This window comes from Acomys russatus, chromosome 5 (assembly GCF_903995435.1).
Source record: "Acomys russatus chromosome 5, mAcoRus1.1, whole genome shotgun sequence".
NCBI classification, from domain to species: domain Eukaryota; kingdom Metazoa; phylum Chordata; class Mammalia; order Rodentia; family Muridae; genus Acomys; species Acomys russatus.
The window spans coordinates 8187265-8206465 of record NC_067141.1 but is presented as its reverse complement, the minus strand read 5'-3'; the positions used below and the strand labels follow the sequence as shown (position 1 = coordinate 8206465).

General features: G+C 49.4%; 2 protein-coding genes across 6 annotated transcripts; one reads left to right on the top strand and one right to left on the bottom strand.

The window, feature by feature from the left end:
* Nucleotides 1-713: 713 nt before the first annotated feature.
* Cfap119 (cilia and flagella associated protein 119) lies at nt 714-7141 on the top strand. Its single transcript, XM_051145346.1, has 9 exons — nt 714-924; nt 1191-1222; nt 1940-2005; nt 2926-3095; nt 4031-4101; nt 4313-4429; nt 4524-4584; nt 4664-4750; nt 6629-7141. The coding sequence occupies exons 1-9, from the start codon at nt 715-717 to the stop codon at nt 6805-6807; spliced, it is 993 nt and encodes a 330-aa protein (XP_051001303.1). The 5' UTR covers nt 714; the 3' UTR covers nt 6808-7141.
* A 23-nt stretch (nt 7142-7164) lies between these two features.
* Nucleotides 7165-18182, bottom strand: Phkg2 (phosphorylase kinase catalytic subunit gamma 2). Of its 5 annotated transcripts, none has more exons than XM_051145316.1 (10): nt 18064-18181; nt 17605-17817; nt 13386-13561; nt 13071-13125; nt 10426-10491; nt 10188-10351; nt 8016-8106; nt 7779-7932; nt 7582-7707; nt 7165-7489 (listed from the first exon to the last, which is right to left on the bottom strand). In XM_051145316.1, exons 2-10 carry the CDS (start codon nt 17697-17699, stop codon nt 7196-7198), a joined length of 1221 nt encoding a protein of 406 aa, XP_051001273.1. In that variant the 5' UTR covers nt 17700-17817; nt 18064-18181; the 3' UTR covers nt 7165-7195. The 5 variants fall into 5 exon arrangements, with proteins under 5 accessions (XP_051001273.1, XP_051001272.1, XP_051001276.1 ...); XM_051145315.1 differs by having other exon boundaries at nt 17605-17717; nt 18064-18162; XM_051145319.1 differs by lacking the exon at nt 18064-18181 and having other exon boundaries at nt 13450-13561; nt 17605-17621.
* Between the last annotated feature and the right edge of the window lie 1019 nt (nt 18183-19201).

Genomic DNA, 19201 nt, shown 5'->3' with positions numbered 1-19201 from the left:
CCCGCCGGCCTAGGGTCCCGCACCCACGGTAGGGTCAGCCGAGCGCCACCATTTTGGACTTCACCGGACGTCACCGACCGCCAGACGCACAGCGCAGGCGTCAAAGCAGCTCCGGATGTGGCGAAACTTATTTCCTGTTTCTATTGGTGGGTCTTGGTTCCGCCTCTCCAGTCTTTTAGGTTTTTTCCGCGATCGACTGTATTTCTCTCCATGATTGGCCAGCACGCTGTTCCCATAGTTACTGACACCGCAGTTGCACTAGGAGATGGAGAGGTGGCCTCCGCGGTTGGAGCCGGTTCACGACCCCTTGTAACTCTAGATCCACAGGGATCCGTCGCCCTCTTTGGTCTCCACGGGCACCCGCGAAGATCCTGCACACATGTGCGCGTACGCACACACAAACACACGCAATAGTGTTTTAAGTCTTTGAAAAGACTGAACCGAAAAGCATCCCTGTAAGCAACTTTGCACGTGCAACTTGTTACGCATGCGCTCTAACTTCTCAAAAAAAAAAAAAATGATTGGCGTGTGCTTGTACTTTCTGCTTCCCTTAACAACGGTCGCCGGGGAGATAAGATTGGGAAGACGCCCCCTGCGGATTGGCTGCCTCTCGCTTCACCGCCTCAGGTCAGCCACTAGGAGGGGCAGGTCTGGGCATTGCTGGCTGTCCCAGAGCCCAGACGTGAGAGGTCGGACTGCGTCTAAGAAGAAGAGATGCTCACTCCCAAATCCAGCCTGATCAGGGGAATGAAGGTGCAGTCGGAGTTTGAACACCCACCCAAAGTGCAACAGGAACTGGAGAGGTGTCCTAGCTCGGTGGATGGATCATCCATGAGGACCGGAACAGACGGGCGAACCCTCTCGGCCCCAGAGGCCAGTACCTCTGTGGAAGTGGCTGAAGATCCCGGAGCCAACTTGTTCCCGGTGAGGGAGGGACAGAGTTGTCCGCTAGTGAATATTTATAAAAGGTTTTCCCCGGTACGGCGCTGCCAGTCATTACGTTTGCTAACATTCGAGACATTTTTGAAGTTGTCTTGATTGTAAATAGATTATTAAATAGAGCCTACCGAAGCCCCGCCTCGTCCCCTTTGCCACACATTATAGCATACCCAGATCCAACAGATGTAGCAGGGACTAGGGGCCACATACTGTAGAAGTAGCTCTTTCCGTAACCTATTTTCTCTCCACAGCCACCACTACCGCAGGCCCGGATCTGTATGTGGTGAGTGTGGGGAGTCGAGGGGAAAAGTTACACTCCTCATTTGTATTACCCCTCTAAGGTTTTCTGTGTCCACCCCCCCCCCCGCCCCGGACACCCCAATTTTACTAAGACTGAGACTGAGAGATGCTCAAAATACTTAGTCACCAGGATTGCAGGTTCCTCAGTCTAAAGTGGCAGTGCGAGAAGACAGGCCAAGGATGTACAGAGGCTATCACAGCTGCCAGGATGGAGCACTGTGTAGATTGAAACCAGGGCCCAAGGGGACTTCATCAAGGTCACACGCAGCAAGACAGGAACTCAAGTTTTTGTGTCTTTTGGTTTTTGGAGACAGGGCTTCTCTGTGTAACCTTGGCTGTCCTGGACTCACTTTGTAGACCATGTTGGCCTTGAACTCATAGAGATCCGGCTGCCTCTGTCTCTGCCTCCCTGCAAGTGCTGGAATTACAGGTGTGTGTGCCACCACTGCCTGGCCAGAACTCAGGTTTTCTAATCCCTGGATTTATAAAGAAGAAGTCTCCTAAGGGTCCATCCAGAGTTTAGATTCTAGACCGTGATGTGCCTCCTCCTTTACATTGAAAGTGAGGCCCATGAAGATGAGTTGCCAAGGCTGCTGAGCAAGCTAGCTAAGTCTCAACTCCTGGTTCCCATGCAGTTGCAGCTCCATCAGGGAAGAAGTTGTATGAGCCACCGGTGATTTGCCTTGTCTTTTCCTGACAGGAAATACCTGGACATCCATTCTACCCAGAGACTGGAGAAGGCAGCCACTGTGGAAGAGATGAGAGAGTATGGGTTTGAGTTGGGAGAGACAGAGCTCTGGGGTGTGTCTGTGTGCAGGGGGGGGGGGGGGGGGGAGACAGGGGGAATGACAAACTCAATGAGAAGAGGCTTGTGTTCTCAGGGCTGCAGAAGCTCAGCCTGTTTGTTTGTTTGTTTTGTTTTTTGGGTTTTTTGTTGTTGTTGCTGTTTCTCGAGACAGGGTTTCTCTGTGTAGCCTTGGCTGTCCTAGATAGTATCTTGCCTGCATGTGCGCATGTGCACCACATACTTGTCTGGTGCCCATGGAGGCCAGAAGAGGATATTGGATCCTCTAGGAGTTCCAGACCATGTAGGTCCTAGGAACCAAACCTGCCCGAATATGAGCCAGCAAGCCAGAAGAAGGCATCAGATCTCATAGATGGTTATGAGCCATCATGTGGTTGCTGGGAATTGAACTCAGGACCTTTGGAAGAGCAGACAGTGCTCTTAACCTCTGAGCCATCTGTCCAGCCAGTGCTCTTAAAGGCTGGGCTTATAGCCAGGTATAGTGGCGCATGCCTTTAATCCCAGCACTTGGGGGAGGCAGAGGCAGGCGGATCAATGTGAGTTCATAGCCAGCCTGGGCTACACAGAGAATCACTGTCTCAGGGGAAAAAAAAAAGGGGGGGGGGGCTGGAGAGATGGCTCAGAGGTTAAGAGCACTGGCTGCTCTTCCAGAGGTCCTCAGTTCAATTCCCAGCAACCACATGGTGGCTCTCAACCATCTATAATGAGATCTGGTGTCCTCTTCTGGCATGCAGGCATACATCTGGCATGCAGAACACTGTATAAATAATAAATAAATCTTTAAAAAAAAAAAAAAAGAAAGAAAGAAAAGAAAAGAAAATCTTAAGGCGTTGGGTGGGGAGAGCGTGTGTTGCCGCTCATGCCTTCCTCTCCCTCCCAAGGGTTCTGGCTGAGCTCCTGGAGCTTGGCTACCCAGAGCAGAGCCCGCGGGATGCCATTATCTTGGACCTCTTTTCCCACGCACTCATCTTCTGCCGCCAGCAGAACTTCTCACTAGAGCAGACATCAGCAGCGTGTGCCTTGCTCCAAGATCTTCACAAGGCCTGTGTTGGTGAGAGGGAGGCAGCCAGCAAAAGGTTTGAGCCCCAGGAGAGGAGGCTGGGCTAGCACAAGTGCCTGTGGGAAGCTTAAGCAGGGAGACTGATCTGGAATTTTCTGTGCGACCATAACTAATATTATTGCATCACACTTATCATAGTTGAGATGTTTCTTTATTTTATTTATTTATTTATTTATTTTTTTTTGGTTTTTTCGAGACAGGGTTTCTCTGTGTAGCCTTGGCCATCCTGGACTCACTTTGTAGACCAGGCTGGCCTCGAACTCACAGCGATCCGCCTGCCTCTGCCTCCCGAGTGCTGGGATTAAAGGCGTGCGCCACCACGCCGGGCTGAGATGTTTCTTTATCAGTAAATGAACACATGGTACTAATGTTATGGGTCTGTTCTGAGAGATGTTTTTAAGTAGGGGCTGGGGATGTAGGCCAGTTAGTAGAGTGCTTGCTTAGTGCAAAATCCCGGGTTCAGTTCAGGTGAGGGTGACACACATTGTAATCCTAGCACTTAGGAAGTAGAGGCAGAAGACTCAGAAGTTCAAGGTTGTCTTGGGCAACATGACATCCTGTCTCAAAAAGAAAATAGCTCCCTAATGCCAAGTATGGTGGCTCCAGTCTGAAACATCTACACCCAGGGGGCTGAGGCGGGAGCAGTCCTTGGCTTGAGACCAACAAGTTATATACTGAGTTTCAGAGTAGCCTAAGCTACAGAACGAAACTGTCCCAGAAACAAAAGTTCCTGAAGGAAGACTTTTATCGTTTTCAGTACCTAGAGAGGTATATAGTGAGAACTTGGTATCTGTTGAGTGAATTAACAAAACAGGCCAGGCCTTCCTCCATAATCTGTCCACTTCTGAATCCCATGCTCTAGAAGAGGAGGGAAGGGAGGACGGAGAGCGGGAAGAGCCTGACTGCTTCGCCTTCTTTTCCTCCAGCCACCCCTTTGGGCAACGTGGAGGAATGCTACCACTACTTTACCCGCGTTCTCTTTTGCCATGGAGTCAGGGTCAGTACCCTGGAAAAAAGCCTTCCCCCGACCACAGCAAGATCTAGCCCCAATTCCTGTTCTTTCCCACCATCCTCCTCTTCCTCTGAAGGCCACCTGGGGTTTGCCCTGCTTCTAGATAGCTGCGTTTTGGGTTTTTTTTTTTTTTTTGAGGACGAGCTAGGTAGGCTTCTGGAGGCTTTAGGACACTTAGTCCTGATTGCTGTCACAGCGGCCCCCTTTCAGCATCGACCTCTTTAAAGAGGAACAGCTTCTGGCATTGGCAGATTATGTGGTCAACACCTACTTCCGCCACTTCAAGCTCTACAAATACGTCTTCACACCCCAGGTACTGTGTGCAGGCAGTGAGGGGTCACCTGTCTCCCCCTTTCTCTTCTGGCAGGGGCTGTCCTCTCAGACTCCCTCTTCCCTTGTCTGTCCAGGTTCGGCTGGACCTATCTCTGACTTACATGGGGCTACCGCCACCCAGGCTCTGGCCAGAGGGTAAGCTGGGGTACAGATGGACCAGGCTGGCACTGGGCCAGGGCTGGGGCCAATGCCTCTTCCTGCTTCCGGCATGCAGAGAAAGAAGATGAGGTGGCAGCTGAGCAAGTGGCTACTTCTCAGGAGGAAGAACCAGAAACTGTGACGCAGCCGGAACAACAGCCAAGTGAGCACGTGGAGGGGTTAAGGTGCCCTGGGACTCTGTGCCAAGGTCAAATGAAGGGTTTGAGCGTACTTGAGACCATGCTAACCCTCCCCCCCCCCCCCCCCCCCCCCCCCCGCCCCCCGCCCCCAGCACACATCGTTTTGTTTTGCTTTGCTTTGCAGTGCTGGGCGCTGAAACTAGACCTGTGTGCATAAGTGTTTACCACTTAGCTTTATATGTCCTCAGCACATCTTTTTCTATGTGACCCTGCTTGTCCTCAAACTTGCTGTGTAGACCAGGCTGGCCTCAGATTCCTAGAGATCCTCCTGCCTCTGCCTCTTAAGTTCTGAGCCATCTCTCCAGTCCCTTGGTTTTTTTTTTTTTCCCCCTCTTTTTTTCTTTTTTGTTTTGTTTTTGTTTCTCTGTGTAACCTTTGCTGTCCTGGAACTCACTCCGTTGACCAGTGAGGCCTCAGATATCCACCTGCCTCTGCCGCTGGAATGCTGGGACTAAACGGGTGCACCACCAGCACCCTGCCAGTCCCTTGTATTACTAGAGCAGAATGAATGAGTGACAGTCAGAAGCCCTTTGGAGTCAGCTCTCCTTCACTGTTATGTGGGTTCTGAGGACTGAACTCAGGCTTACACAGAAAGCCTGCGGGCCGGGTGAACCATCCTACCAGCCTGTGTTTTTTTTGGAAACAAGGTCTTGTTACGGAGCCCAGGCTGGCTTTGAACTCAAGATCCCCTGTCCAATCTGCTGAGTGATGAGGTTATAGAGCCGTTCTATCATACCCAGCCCATAACTTAGTTTTAGTTCTGGTATCCCCTAAAATTTCTTGAGATTGATTTATTTTTCTTTTATGTATTTGGGGGTTTTGCTTCCATGTGCATCACATGTGTGCAGTGCCCACAGGGTCAGAAGAGGATGTTGACTGTCCTTTGAACTGGAGTTATACTGTGAGTTCGAGGCCAGCCTGGTCTACAAAGCAAGTCTAGGACAGCCAAGGCTACACAGAGAAACCCTGTCTCAAAAAACCAAGAAAAAAAAAAAAAAAAAAAGAACTGGAGTTATAGATGATTGTGAGCCACCAGATACTCTGGAAAAGCAGTTAGTCCCTATAACCCCTGAGCCATTTCTCCAGCCCCATGCCCTCACCCCCACCCCACCCCTGTCGCTGCTGAAAGTCCTTATGCAAAAGTCCAGATAATAGCCAGGCTTTAAGGCAGGGCGTGGTGGTACTCAGGAGGCAGGGGTAGGCCGATCTCTGTGAGTCTGAGGCCAGCTTGGTCTACAAAAGAGAGTCCAGGACAGCCACTGTTACACAGAGAAACCTATCTCGAAAAACCTAAAAAAAAAAAGCCGGGCTTTAATCTCAGCACTTGCGAGGCAGAGGCAGGCGGATATCTGAGTTCGAGGCCAGCCTGGTCTACAAAGTGAGTCTAGAACAGCCAACACAGAGAAACCCTGTCTCGAAAAACAAAAACAAAAACAAAAACAAAAAAAGAAAGAAAAAAAGGAGTGAGGCAACTGGCGTGTTGCTATGTGTAGAAAAGGTGGCCCCCAGAAAGAGACTGATGGGAGAGCAATTTACACATCTGGTAACGCTAGGTCCCAGGATGCCTGGTTTTCAACATGCTGGGCATATGATGTCAATCCTACAATCAAGGCGTGGCCGCCATCTGTGTTTTACACAATGAAGCTGCTAGATGGGCTAAGGAACCTGCCATGTCAGCAGCCCGCAGTGCAGCCAGAATGTCAATCTACAAAGTGCAGTTTGGCCACCCTGCCAGACTGTCTCAGAAGAGATGGGTGTCACATCCATGATTGAAGCAATACTGCCTTTTGCGTAGCTCATTCCCAGATAACACCTCTCCTGACTCTCCTCTCTCCCTGTAGGCGAGGTGTGCTTCCTCCAAACCTATATCAAGACCCAGCTGTGCAAGGAGCTGGGGCAACTCCAGCAGCTGGTGGAGGAGCGGCTCAAGGAGAGCGAGGAAAGGCTGAGCGGCAAGCTGGCCGCACTGGAGCGGCCCAGTCAGCCACCTCCCACCAAAGGCAAAACCAAGACCAAATGATGCCCAGCATTTTCTCCAATAAAGACCTGGACCAGAGCACCCCATCCCCCCACCTTCATGAGTACCTTCTGAGCTTCCCTATGAAACTAGACAGCAGACATAAGCACTGGCTCTCCCAGGCTTGTAGTGGGTTTTATTTCAGATGCAGCACAGGCAGCAATGACGAGGTCAGGCACAACACTGGAAGAGGCTCCCTTCCATCTCTGCCCTGATCTCCAAGTCCAGAATAGATAGAGGGGAGAGGGCTGGTCTCTGTGACAAGCAGCATTATCAGTGGTAGGCTTGGCAAGGCAGGGCTAGGGTCTGAGTCCCAACAGGTTGGAATGATAAAACAAACAAAATCTTCTCCTAGAGAGTCCTGCTTTCTGGCTTGTCCAGGGATGAGGTCCTAGCTCAGCACCAGTGCAGCCTCATCCTCTGTAATGGCATTAGAGTCTCTTTCCTCTTCAGTGGCCACAGTGGGGAAAGGCCTAGGAGGCTGGTGCTGGAAGAGGGCTGCCCGGTTCTGCTGCTCGCCCTTCTTCACCCAGTGCCCATAGAGCCGGAAGGCGCAGTTGTCAATGAGGCGCCGTACTGGCCGCAGTGCATAAGGGTCCCTCAGTAGTGCATTCTTGGTTAGTGGCCGTAAGCGCTGAGTGCTTAAGGCCACTCGTCCAGCAGCCAGTATTGTCCATACTGCCACCTGAGGAAAGGGACCGTATTAGCCTCGGCAATAAATCCAGCCCAGGGAAAAGGTCAAGGCCTGGGTGCAGATCCTGCCACTCTCAGGCTTACCCGGAACCGCTGACGAGGTGTGAGGTTCCAGGGTTGGCTGCCTTCACAGCGTTCAAAGAAGGGGTGCTGTAGGGCTTGCTCAGCTGTCAGGCGCTTCTCGGGGTCCACCTGCAGCATCTTTGAGATCTAGAGAAACCTTATAGCATCAGAGTCAGATCTTGGGTTTTCCCTAGTGTCTTCTCATAGCCCCTACTCACCAGATCTTTGACGGTGTTGGAACGGTCATCCCACTCGGGGGAACTGAACTGGTACTGGCCTTCCATGATCATGCGGAGCATCAGGATTTGGCGCCGATGCCAGAATGGTGGTGAGCCAGCCAGAAGTGTGAACAAGATCACCCCACAGGCCCAGCTGAGAATGAGACCATGGTTAGATTGGCTTAGATGACAAGCAAGGGTGTGACACACAGAAGGGAAGAGATGACAGGCACTCACAGGTCGACTTCCTTGCCATAGCCTGGGTGGGTTTCATCCATGGAGCATTTAAGGATCTCCGGTGCTAGATACCCTGGAGTCCCACACAACTCTGGGGAGAGAGAGCAAGAGACTGATGGAATGACACTAGTGTCCCCCGAGCCCCAGACACCACATCTGCTGGAGCAGTCTCAATTGTGCAAGAGCACAGCATTCCCTGTCTGCTCCTGTGTCCCTGCTCAGCCTCAGAACATGGCCATGCCCTAGCTAACCGGCTTCATTCCCGCCAGATGGTGGCGCCCTTCTTAGGCAAACCTGGCTTGGGAATGACTTCAGGTCCTTACTCAACCATGTCATTGACCTCCCCACCTCCAAGCCAAGCCAACTACGCATAGCAACAACTTTTTTTTTTTTTCAAGACAGGGTTTCTCTGTAGGCTTGGCTGTCCTGAACTCACTCTGTAGACCAGGCTGGCCTTGAGCTTCCAGTGATCTGTCTGCCTCTGCCTCCCCAGTGCTGGGATTAAAGGAGTGTGCCACAGCCGAGCACAAGCCTGGAATGTCTTAAAGTACATGGCAGGGAAGTCCCAATTAGAGCCATTTCTTGAGCTAGGTAAATTCTACATGATATATGCTGGTCTACACAGCCAGTTCCAGGACAGACAGGGCTAGATGTAGACACCCTGTCTCAAAACAAAACAAAACAAAACTCCCCACAGAAACCAAAACCAAAAACCCTTCCTTGATTCTCTATCATGGCATCAGGATCAAGTCTCGCTGCCTATAGTTCAGGGTCCCCCATCACTTGACACCAATCTCTACTTTTAGTTTCTCTTTACTGTTCCAGGTAGCAATTTGTTTGTTTTTCAGGACAGGGTTTCTCTGTGTAGTCTTGGCTGTCCTGGATTCTCTTTGTAGACTAGGCTGATCTTGAACTCACAGAGACCCGCCTGCCTCTGCCTCTCAAGTGCTGGCATGAGAGCCACTGTGCCTGCCTCTCCAGGTACCATTTTTTTTATTTTAGAAATTCCAAACTATTCCATATTCCTACTTCCAAGAGAATTTAATAAGCCTAAATTGAAAAGGACGTTTGGGAACACAAGTATGCGACTATCTAGCACATGCCCCTGGCTCTATTAGATGGTCATGAGGTGGATGTACCTTTTCCAAGTTTATTATCTCCCCGGAAGCCAGAGGGTGAGCCATGTGAAAATAGCATAACAAAAGTCGTAACAAAAAGCAGGGGACCCTCCCCGAGTGCAGGCTTAAAGTGAAACCCGAGATCACTCAACTAGGAAAGTGGGTAAAGGAGGTGAGGTAGGGGTACCCCAGAAAGGTGTGAGGGGATGAAGCCTGGTGCCCGCGCGGCGCCGGAGCGCACAGCTGAGTGAGAAGCTGTCTAGTCTAGTTCAAGCTTCAACTCTGGGCAAATCTTCATGCCTTCATACCTAGTCATGAAATGGAGACACCAATACTGTTAGGGCAATAAGCTACGGCGTAGGGATATGGTGTGGCATCTGCCCCAGGTAAATGCCAACTATATGTTCACTATTCATGTACACAGTACAAAACCATAAGGAACAAGATCGCTTATAAACAGTGCTTGGGACTCCTACACTTGAATTTATCATAGTTTCCCATCTGCACTAGAAATACGTGTGCGTGCGCACTACAGAATTATAGGCTGCTGTTGAGCGTCTTCCTCAATTGCCCAAAGCTGCACTGATTCGGATAGCCTATCATTTACTCCAGAGACTCCACCTCCTTGCCGCATACGCAGGCAAGGCATGGCTGCTGGCATCTGAACGCTGGTCCTCAAGCTTGCATGGGAAGTGCTTTACCCACTGGCCCATCTTCCCAGCCCTAGAAATTTCTATTACAAGGAACACATAACATGGTATGAGCTCTGGCTCTCAGGGCCCCAGGTAAGATGTTACACGGAGCTGGCTGGACATAACAGACTCCTCACAGCACTGATGCACCACGCGGAGGTCTTGTGTTATTCACACTTCAACCTGCTGGGCCCTTCTTGCCCTACTCTGGAGGACTCCTCTGAGGTTGGACAGTGTTCCTTTCTTCTAGATTCCCTGGCATGGCCCTCTGCTTATCCATCTCCATTCTCCAAGGTAAAGAAGTCCACTGAGTTGCACAGAGCAGCAAGTATTCTCTTTCCCTTTGCATCTGGTCCCCTTACCTCGAAGCTTTTCGCCAGGTTCCAAATGGCAGGAGAACCCAAAGTCTGAAAGGCGGATCTGCAAACTGTCGTCTAGGAGAATATTCTCGGGCTTCAGGTCTCGGTGTACAATGTTGTTGGAATGGAGAAAGCTCACGGCTTCCAGCAGAGACCTCATGATGGACCTGGGTGAGGCACACTCCTGTTTCTCCCTGTACCAGTCCCCTGGACATCCCAGGGCATCAGGCGCCACCAGTACCTGGTTTCCTTTTCTGAGAGGGCCACCTTCTCTGTGAGATAGTCAAACAGCTCTCCTTTCCGCATCCTAAGGGATTGGGGGAGGAGGAGAAGAGGCAGAGAAGGTGACAAGGCTAATGAGGTAAGACTCCTCTGTGACCAGCAGGAGTGAGCAGGATCCCAGGGGCAGTCTGACTAAGTGGGTTGGTGACTGAAATATCCTATGAGCCAGGCAGCACTTGGGGAGGCAGAGGCAGGTGGATCTCTGTGAGTTCCCGGCCAGCCTGGTCTACAAATCGAGTCTAGGACAGCCAGAGGTATACAGAAAACCCGGTAATACCAGAAAAAACAAAAAAAAAACCAAAACAAAACCAAAAACAACAAACAAACCAAAAGCCAAACCAAACCAAACCAAAGCCCAAAACAAAAAGAAGAATGAAAAATATCCCTAACATGCCACAAAGGAACACTTTTAGGAAGTTGTTTAGTAAGTTGTTCTTGTGGCAATAACTCACAGGAGGTCTTTCTTATCTGAGAGCAACTACATCTGCGAAAGACTTCTTAAAGCCAGTATTCAGAATACTGGCCAAAGTTCAACTAACTGTTATAAAAAGGTAGAATGATTTTAGTATACAGTGCTCTGCCTGCATGTACACCTTCAGGCCAGAAGAAGGCACCAGATCACATTATAGATGGTTGTGAGCCACCATGTGGTAGCTGGGAATTGTACTCAGGACCTCTGGAAGAGCAGACAGTACCCTTAACCTCTGAGCCATCTCTCCAGCTCCCTTATTATCCTTTAAAATTAAGGTTAAAGTCTGGCAATGGTGGTGCATGGCCTTAATCCTAGCACTTCAGAGGCAGAGGCAGGCAGATCTCTGAGCTCAAGGCCAGCCTGGTCTACAGAATGAGTTCCATGACATCCAGGGATATACAGAGAAACCCTGTCTCAAAACAAACAAACAAAAACAAAAACCAAAACAAAACAAAGCCCCTGGAGAGATGGCTCAATGGTTAAGAGCACGGCCTGCTCTTCCAAAGGTCCTGAGTTCAATTCCCAGCAACCACATGGTGGTTCACAACCACCTGTAATGTGATCTGCTGCCCTCTTCTGGCCTACAGGTGTACATGTGGGCAGAATATTGTATAAAAAATAAATAATAAATAATTTTTTTTAAATTGAGGTTTACAGCTGGGCAGTGGTGCACACCTTTAATTCCAGCTCTTGAGAGGCAGAGGCAGATGGATCTTTGCAAGTTAAAGACCAGATCAGTCATGGCTACAAAGTGAGGTCCTGTTTAAAAAAACAAATACATAAACAAATAACATAATTAAAGTTACAATTAAAGCCGGGCGTGGTGGCGCACGCCTTTAATTCCAGCACTCGGGAGGCAGAGGCAGGCGGATCGCTGTGAGTTCGAGGCCAGCCTGGTCTACAAAGCGAGTCCAGGACAGCCAAGACTACACAGAGAAACCCTGTCTCAAAAAACCAAAAAAAAAAAAAAACAAAACAAAACAAAACTAAAGTTACAATTAAAATTCTAATCAATACTCAAAACAAACTGCACTGTCCATCAACTCTGCAGGACAAGGAATAGACATTTCCTATTTCCCCTTAGATTTCTGCAGAGAGCCATTTGGCAGCTTCATGAAAATTTTTTTTGAGCGTCTCTTTAGTATTGAGATTATTCCCTCCTTTCCCAGATACAGGCCAAGGTACATAACCCAGGCTGGCCTTGAATTTACAATCAGCCTGCCTCAGCCTCTGGATTACTGGGACTACAGGCATGGCGCTTGACTAAATCATACTTTTTTTGTTTTGTTTTTCAAGGCAGGGTTTCTCTGTGTAGCTTTGGCTGTTCTGGACTCGCTGTGTAGATCAGACTGGCCTTGAACTCAAAGCAATCCACCTGCCTCTGCCTCAGGAGAGACTGCTAAGTGAGGAACTTTTATAAAGAGTTAGCTCTGTGGTGCACGCCTTTAATCCCAGCACTTGGGAGGCAGAGGCAGGCAGATCGCTGTGAGTTCGAGAGCAGTCTGGTCTACAAAGTGAGTCCAGGACAGCCAAGGCTCCACAAAGAAACCCTGTCTTGAAAAACTAAAAAAATGAGCCGGGCGTGGTGACGCACGCCTTTAATCCCAGCCAGCACTTGGGAGGCAGAGGCTGGTGGATCGCTGAGTTCGAGACCAGCCTGGTCTACAAATTGAGTCTAGGACAGCCAAGGCTACACAGAGAGACCTTGTCTCAAAAAACCAAATAAAAAAAAAAAAATTAAAAACCAACCAAAAAGGGGGGAAAAAACACAAAAAACAAAACAAAACAAACAAACAAACAAAAAAACCAACCACAAAAATGAAAAAATAAAGAGTTAGCTCACTGCTGAATACTTGGTACCCAGCTTCCCCTCCTCATTTTATAGCCATGAGGGATTGGGCCATTAGAATTCCTAGCATTTGATTGGTCACGATTACTCTTAAAGTATTTGCCTCAATGATGGCAGCTAAGGAGAAGGGCTGTGCCTTGGGCTTTCAGGGAGGCAGAACCATAGAGACCTGGCCCGAGGAGAGCAGGACAGAAACAGTGGTCTTCTGCCCACAGAGCTGGAACCCTGGGGCCACACACGGAGGCAAGGAATAGGCTTCTCGGATGAGCAGGGTGATACTCACAGGTCAAACACCAGGAACATGAAGCTAGAAGACTCGTAGGAATCGATGAGAGTGACTGGGGAAAGAGGCAGAGAGGCAGAGAGAGATGGAAAGGATACACATCACAGGTGCTCTTCCACCCAAACAGCACTCAACTATTATACAGGGAAGGAAGGAGTACCAAGGAGGCTACAGGGACCCAAAGACTGGCCACTATGGAGGTAGAGAGCGAGGAAGAGCAGAGCGACCTGGAGGCAGGTCTAGGGTGCGGGTTAGGAACACGGCTAGCGGGGTTGGGGGGCTGTGAGCCAGCAGGAGCAGGGAATGCAGCCTCACTGATATGGGGGTGGCCAGCGACCTGGCGAAGGATGTGCATCTCTCGCCGGGTGGCTTCCCGCACCTCCTCCAGCTGCTCAAGGCTCAGCCGCTCAGCTGACACTTCCATGATCTTCACTGCAAACTCATCACCAGTCGCTCGATGGACACAGCGGCGGACTACGGAGCTCACTCCTCTACAGAGTCAAACGAGGGTCAAGTCAGGCCTCCTCCAGTTCCTCACCTTGTCTTTTTTCCTCCCTCTCTTCCTCTTTCATCTTTTTTTCTTCTAAGACTGAGTCTTACTATGCAGCTTTGGCTGTTCTGGAACTCACTATTTAGACCAGGCTGGCCTCAAACTCATGGAGATCCAACTGCCTCTGCTTCCGAGATGCTAAGGTTAAAGCCTTGGCTGTCCTGGACTCCCTTTGTAGACCAGGCTGGCCTCGAACTCACAGCGATCGGCCTGCCTCTGCCTCCCGAGTGCTGGGATTAAAGGTGTGCGGCACCTCATCTGGTAGCTTCTACATTCTTACTTCCATGCGGAATCGAGCCTTTGAACCTTTCTGCTTGCTATAGAGCAGACTCTGCAGACCCATCTACAACAGGACAAGTGCCACACACAGGAACAAACACTAGCCTACCACAGCTTCATACTGTCCTCAGGCATGTGGGTACCAAGCAGCAAGGTGCCACACAAAGCCCACAGGGACTTAGGCGGGGGTCTGGGTTGGATGTAGGTGCTATCCTTCCCTACTGAAGCCCTGAGGAAGGATTTTCACAATGTCCCAAAATTTGCCCCTTGTAGGAAGTGGTAAGAAATCGTCTGAGTCTCCATCCAGACGCCCCAAACCTCCCCAATAACTCTTGAGTGCACACATCTATTGAGACAAAGACCCCTGATTTGCCACCAATCGATCTGGAAATGGACCAATGAGTCATCTGGACTTTAGCTTCTACAACTCTAAAATACGGGCAAAAATATCTCAAAGGGAAGTTAAAAATTCTAGTGAGAGAGTGCAGGAAATTCCAGTTGGCTTTTGTAAAAGGAAAATGGATTTCGTTGCTTGGGTTCTGTCATCAAAAGGAATCTCTTATGTTGGTTCCTTGGCTGTCCCTCACATGGCCTTACTCTGTGCTCTTTTGCACCCTTAGCCACACACACACACACACGTGCACACACACACGCGCACACACACACGCACACACATATGTATATAATAATATAGAGTTTTGAGTTCCAGGCTGGATCTCTCTCTCTAGACCAGGTTAGCCTCAGACTCAGAGACCAGTCTAGTGCTGTGATTTAAGGTGTACGCCACCACCTCTCAGCTGCATACTTTCGTGCATGTATATGTGTGTGGGTTTTTGGGACAGGGTTTCTCTATCTCAACAATATATATAACAACAATAAAGAAAAAGATGCTAACAACTTAAAAGTAGGGGGCGGGGATGAGAGTGTTTGAGGGAGCATAGTGGGGAGGACCTGGAGGGAGGAAAAGGAAGGGAAGTGATATAATTCTGTTTCAATTAAACACATATTTTAAAAAAGAAAAAAAAAAAAAAGGAAAACCAATATCAAGTCCTAATTCCTTCACTAGTCACTAAGAATAGGATGTACAGCAGATGACCTCAGTTACAGTCCTGGTCTTTAGTCTGTGCTTCAGTTAATTTGTTGGCTATTTATTTTTAATATTTCTTATTTATGTGTGTGTGTGGAGGTCAGTGGAGTCGGTTTTCCTCTTCCACCCTTATATGGGTTCTAGGATCAAACTGCAAGCACTTTACCAACTGAACCCTCTCTCTGCCCCACGAAGTTCTTTTAACACTTTATTCAAAGAAAGTCCAGGACAGCCAAGGTCACACAGAGAAATCCTGTCTCGAAAAAACAAACAAACAAACAAAAAGATTTGAGCTCTCAGGTACTGCTCCATGAGGGAGACCCTCTGACCCTGTAAGCAAACCCCCAATGTGAAGGAGAGATAAATATGTTTTTTGTTTAGATCACAAGTAGGGGATGAGAAAAAGACTTGTGAAAGAGCAAGTGATGTTTATTCCCTTAGAAGTGTGGGGGAGATTGGTTGTTAACCAGCTGAAAAACATCCTTGAACAAATTCTGAGAGGAGGTATAAATGTGAGCCAAACACAAGAGGCAGAGCCTTGGGAGACTTGGCATAGTTTTGGCTGCTCATCGCTCCACTTTGAGACGCTTCTAGAAAGAACCGCTCGAGAGACGGCTTTGGGGCTCTGGGCTCCTGCTGAGGTTCTGGGTTCTGGTTACTCCAGGTTCCAGCAGAAGAAATTCTGCTGATTAAGCCAGGAGAATCAATCGTTTCTTGGAACTGATATCCTTACAGTTTCATTATTGTATTCTTTAATCTTCTTTTCTTATTATTTAGGTTAGTCGGGTTATAAGTGAGGTACTCTTGGTTAATAAGTTCGTAATAAAATATATTTATTAAGAAAATTGAGCCTACACTCCTATAAGTTGCCTTGGTCATGGTATTTTCTCACAGCAACAGAACAGTAACAGTGACCGAGATACAGTCTGTCCCCTGGAATGTGCAACACACTATATACTGTCTTTGAGCCCTAATTTCTTTTTTTTTTTTTTGGTTTTTCGAGACAGGGTTTCTCTGTGTAGCCTTGGCTGTCCTGGACTCACTTTGTAGACCAGGGCTGGCCTCGAACTCACAGCGATCCGCCTGCCTCTGCCTCCCGAGTGCTGGGATTAAAGGCGTGCGCCACCACGCCCGGCTTGAACCCTAATTTCTTACCAGAATCTTGGTCCCAACTGCTTTACTGACATCTCCATGTAATATATCTAAATGAGCCTGGCCTGATCTAGTGGCCCGCCCCTGCCCTTCCCGGCCCTGAAGCCTTTCACGTGCTCCACCCTGCCAATCTTTCTCATAGTGCAGTCTTTCAAGCTCCCAGTCCCTTGTAGTTCTTCTGAATGTTCACTAAATGGTGGCCTGACCCAGGATCTGAGCCTCAGCCCCTTTCATCTCTCTATATTCTCCCTCCTCACTGCCACTTTCTACGTGTTCGTGCCTCCCAAATTTACGGTTGTCACCTAGCTCTCCTGGAGTTCCAGACTCGTGCACTCATTTGAAAGCACTCTCCCCTGGGGCATCTCAAATCTAGCATTTCCAAAACGCAAGTCCTGACCGCTCCACTCCACTCCCAGTATAATCCTTTCTTAGGCTTCTTCATTTCAGTAAACGGTACTCCAGTGCTCGGATACCAACCTTAAAGCTACCGTGTTCTTTCCCTCCTCATCTACGTCCAATGTATCTGAACCCGTTCCTTGAAGCTGCTCACTTCCCTCCATCTTTGCCATCACCACTTATCCAAGCATCACCATGACCATCACCATGACCATGACCATCACCATCACCATGACCATGACCGGCCCTTTCCTATCCAGTTTCTACATAAGAGCCAGAAAGGTCACACTTGTCTCCCAGCTTCGGGACCGGAGTTTGATCCCCAGCACCACAAACAACTCCCCCAAGAACCAACCCTCCTGACATTTTCTCAGAAGTCTTTTAAAGCTCCTTGTCTGTGGAGACCTCATTGATTTAATCTTACAGCCTATTTTTAACCCTTTATCTTGTTTTCATTGTGTGTCTCTATTGTTAGAATGTAACCTCCAAGACAAAAACTTTATGGGTTTCTGTCACGCCCCCCCCCCCCCAGTATCCTTAGTGCCTAACACAACCTAAAACCCACAGAGCATCTGGGGTGGTGGTAAGCACAGCACCCCCTCTGCCCCCCAAAGTTTCTCTGTGTAGCCCTGGCTGTCCTGAATTCTCTGTAAAACAGGCTGGTGTCGAACTCATGGAGATCCACCTGCCTCTGCTGGGATTAAAGGAGTGCACCACCGCCGCAGAGCACACAGCAGCTTTTATACAGAACCCCTCCCTACCTAGCTGGCTGGGTACCCTCGAAATTCCCACGTGCTTCTTTCAGGCACTTTAACGGAAATACTTAAACAGCAATCTTCTCCCTCCCAGTGTTTAGCTTTGTGTCTGGGACACAGTCAAGTCTGGTTGTTGACTATACAAATCAGTAAATCAGAGGGGAAAAACCGAGGGTTAACTCAAAATACTAATCTATTCACTATTTTCTTCTGACTACTTCGCAAGTAGTCAGCCTTCACAAGGAAGCGTTGATCCCTGCCTGTGACCTGGCTTCTCTGGACCTCTGTGTTCCCCCCACCCCCGCCAAGGCTCACCTGCCAATGATGTCCTTAGGGTCGTACTTCTGGTAAAACTCTTTGGCCGCAGCCCAGTCGGGCAGCTCATCCTCCGGCCCCACGTCCAACGTCATTCTGAGGGATGTGGGGGCCTGCGTGGAGGAAACGGAGGGCAGTGAGGCCCACAGGTTCTGAGACGACGCACATCTTGGCTCCCGGGGGCGCAGCACCTGCGGCTGGGGCGCCAGGGTCCTGGGGGTGGGGGTGGGGTAGGGGAAGGATCAGGACCGGGAAGACCACCACGAAGGGCCTAGGGGGAAGGGAGGGTAGCAGGGCAGGGAAGGGGACAGGGAAGGGAAGGGGAAAGGTGGCTCGGAGGAAGGGGAAAATGGCACAAGTGCGGGCGTTACCGCGCAAGCGCACTTGGTGACCACTGGGAGGGGACGCGGGGTCTCGAGCAGGGTTACCCTTGCGGGTAGGGCGGTGGTAGAGTCTAACCTGGGAAAGGACCCTCTGCCGCCCGGCTCGCCTTCACTCCTTTGCTTTAACCGGAAGGCCTCTCACAGCGTCCTAAGGCTCCGCCTCCGTCATTACAGCCAATAGTCCCTGCTGCTTAAAGACTACTGCTTTAGCAACCCTGCAGATTGGAAAGTGGCAGTCCAATAGGAAGCCGGGATTCCAGGGCCAGCCCGGACTTTGGAACTAGAAGTTCCCTTAAGGTCTCCACCATAAGGAGGAACCTCAGAAACACTCAATGTGTAGTATTTGCCTTTCTCTTCTGCCACAGGTATGGTACGGGACACGGAAGTTAGGTTACCGGAAGTATATCTTTACAGTAGTTCGGTGTGCACAGTTCTTGGTTTGGGACAAGGGACACGGAAGTTAGGTTCTCGGAAGTATCTTTGCAGAAGCTCGCTGTGCCCAGTTCGTGGTTTGGGACAAGTCGTTTTCAGTTTCCTCCTGGAATCCTCATCCTAATTCGGTTTATTATAATAGACTGTTCCAGCCGGGCGCACGCCTGTAATCCCAGCACGAGGGGAGGCAGAGGAAGGCGGATTTTTGCGAATTCGAGGACAGTGAAGGCTACACAGAGAAACCCTGTCTCGAAAAACGGAAAGAAACACAACAGCGAAATGCGCATACATACGCAGCTTGGCCATCTGCTGCCAACTGGGACGTCCAGGATAACGCTTATCACTCTGGGGCAGCTGGCTCCTTCTGGTCATAGTCTAGATGTACACTTTACCAGTCTTCCAGAAGCTTTCTGCTTTAACTCGGTTGTATGGTTCTGCCAGGAGTGATTTCAAAGTCAGCTAAATCCTAAATCCTAGGCTGTGGACTAACAGCAGTGAAAAAAGCAAGCTGCTTGAGGCTACATTCCAGCATAAGAGAAATGATCATCTTTTGGTTTTTAGACAGTGTCTTACTATGTAGCCTTTGTTAGCCTGGAATTCATTTTTTTTTTAGACAGTGTCTCTCTATGTAGCCTTTGTTAGCCTGGAATTCATTTGTTGTGCAGACCAGGCTGGGCTGGATTTCCCAAAGATTGGCCAGCTTTTGTCTCCTGAGTGCTGAGATCAAAAGTTCACTCAATGCTTAGACTATAGAATAATCATTCAGCAGCTTTTTCTGTAAC

Excerpts from the sequence above, each read along its gene's own strand:
- Cfap119 (XM_051145346.1), top strand. The coding sequence starts at position 715 with ATGCTCACTCCCAAATCCAGCCTGATCAGGGGAATGAAGGTGCAGTCG. Across the intron at positions 1,223-1,939 it reads CAGGCCCGGATCTGTATGTG|GAAATACCTGGACATCCATT; the intron begins GTGAGTGTGGGG and ends TTTTCCTGACAG. Across the intron at positions 2,006-2,925 it reads ACTGTGGAAGAGATGAGAGA|GGTTCTGGCTGAGCTCCTGG; the intron begins GTATGGGTTTGA and ends CTCCCTCCCAAG.
- Phkg2 (XM_051145316.1), bottom strand. The coding sequence starts at position 17,699 with ATGACGTTGGACGTGGGGCCGGAGGATGAGCTGCCCGACTGGGCTGCG. Across the intron at positions 10,352-10,425 it reads CTCTCAGAAAAGGAAACCAG|GTCCATCATGAGGTCTCTGC; the intron begins GTACTGGTGGCG and ends TGCCTCACCCAG. Across the intron at positions 7,708-7,778 it reads CCAACACCGTCAAAGATCTG|ATCTCAAAGATGCTGCAGGT; the intron begins GTGAGTAGGGGC and ends AGGTTTCTCTAG.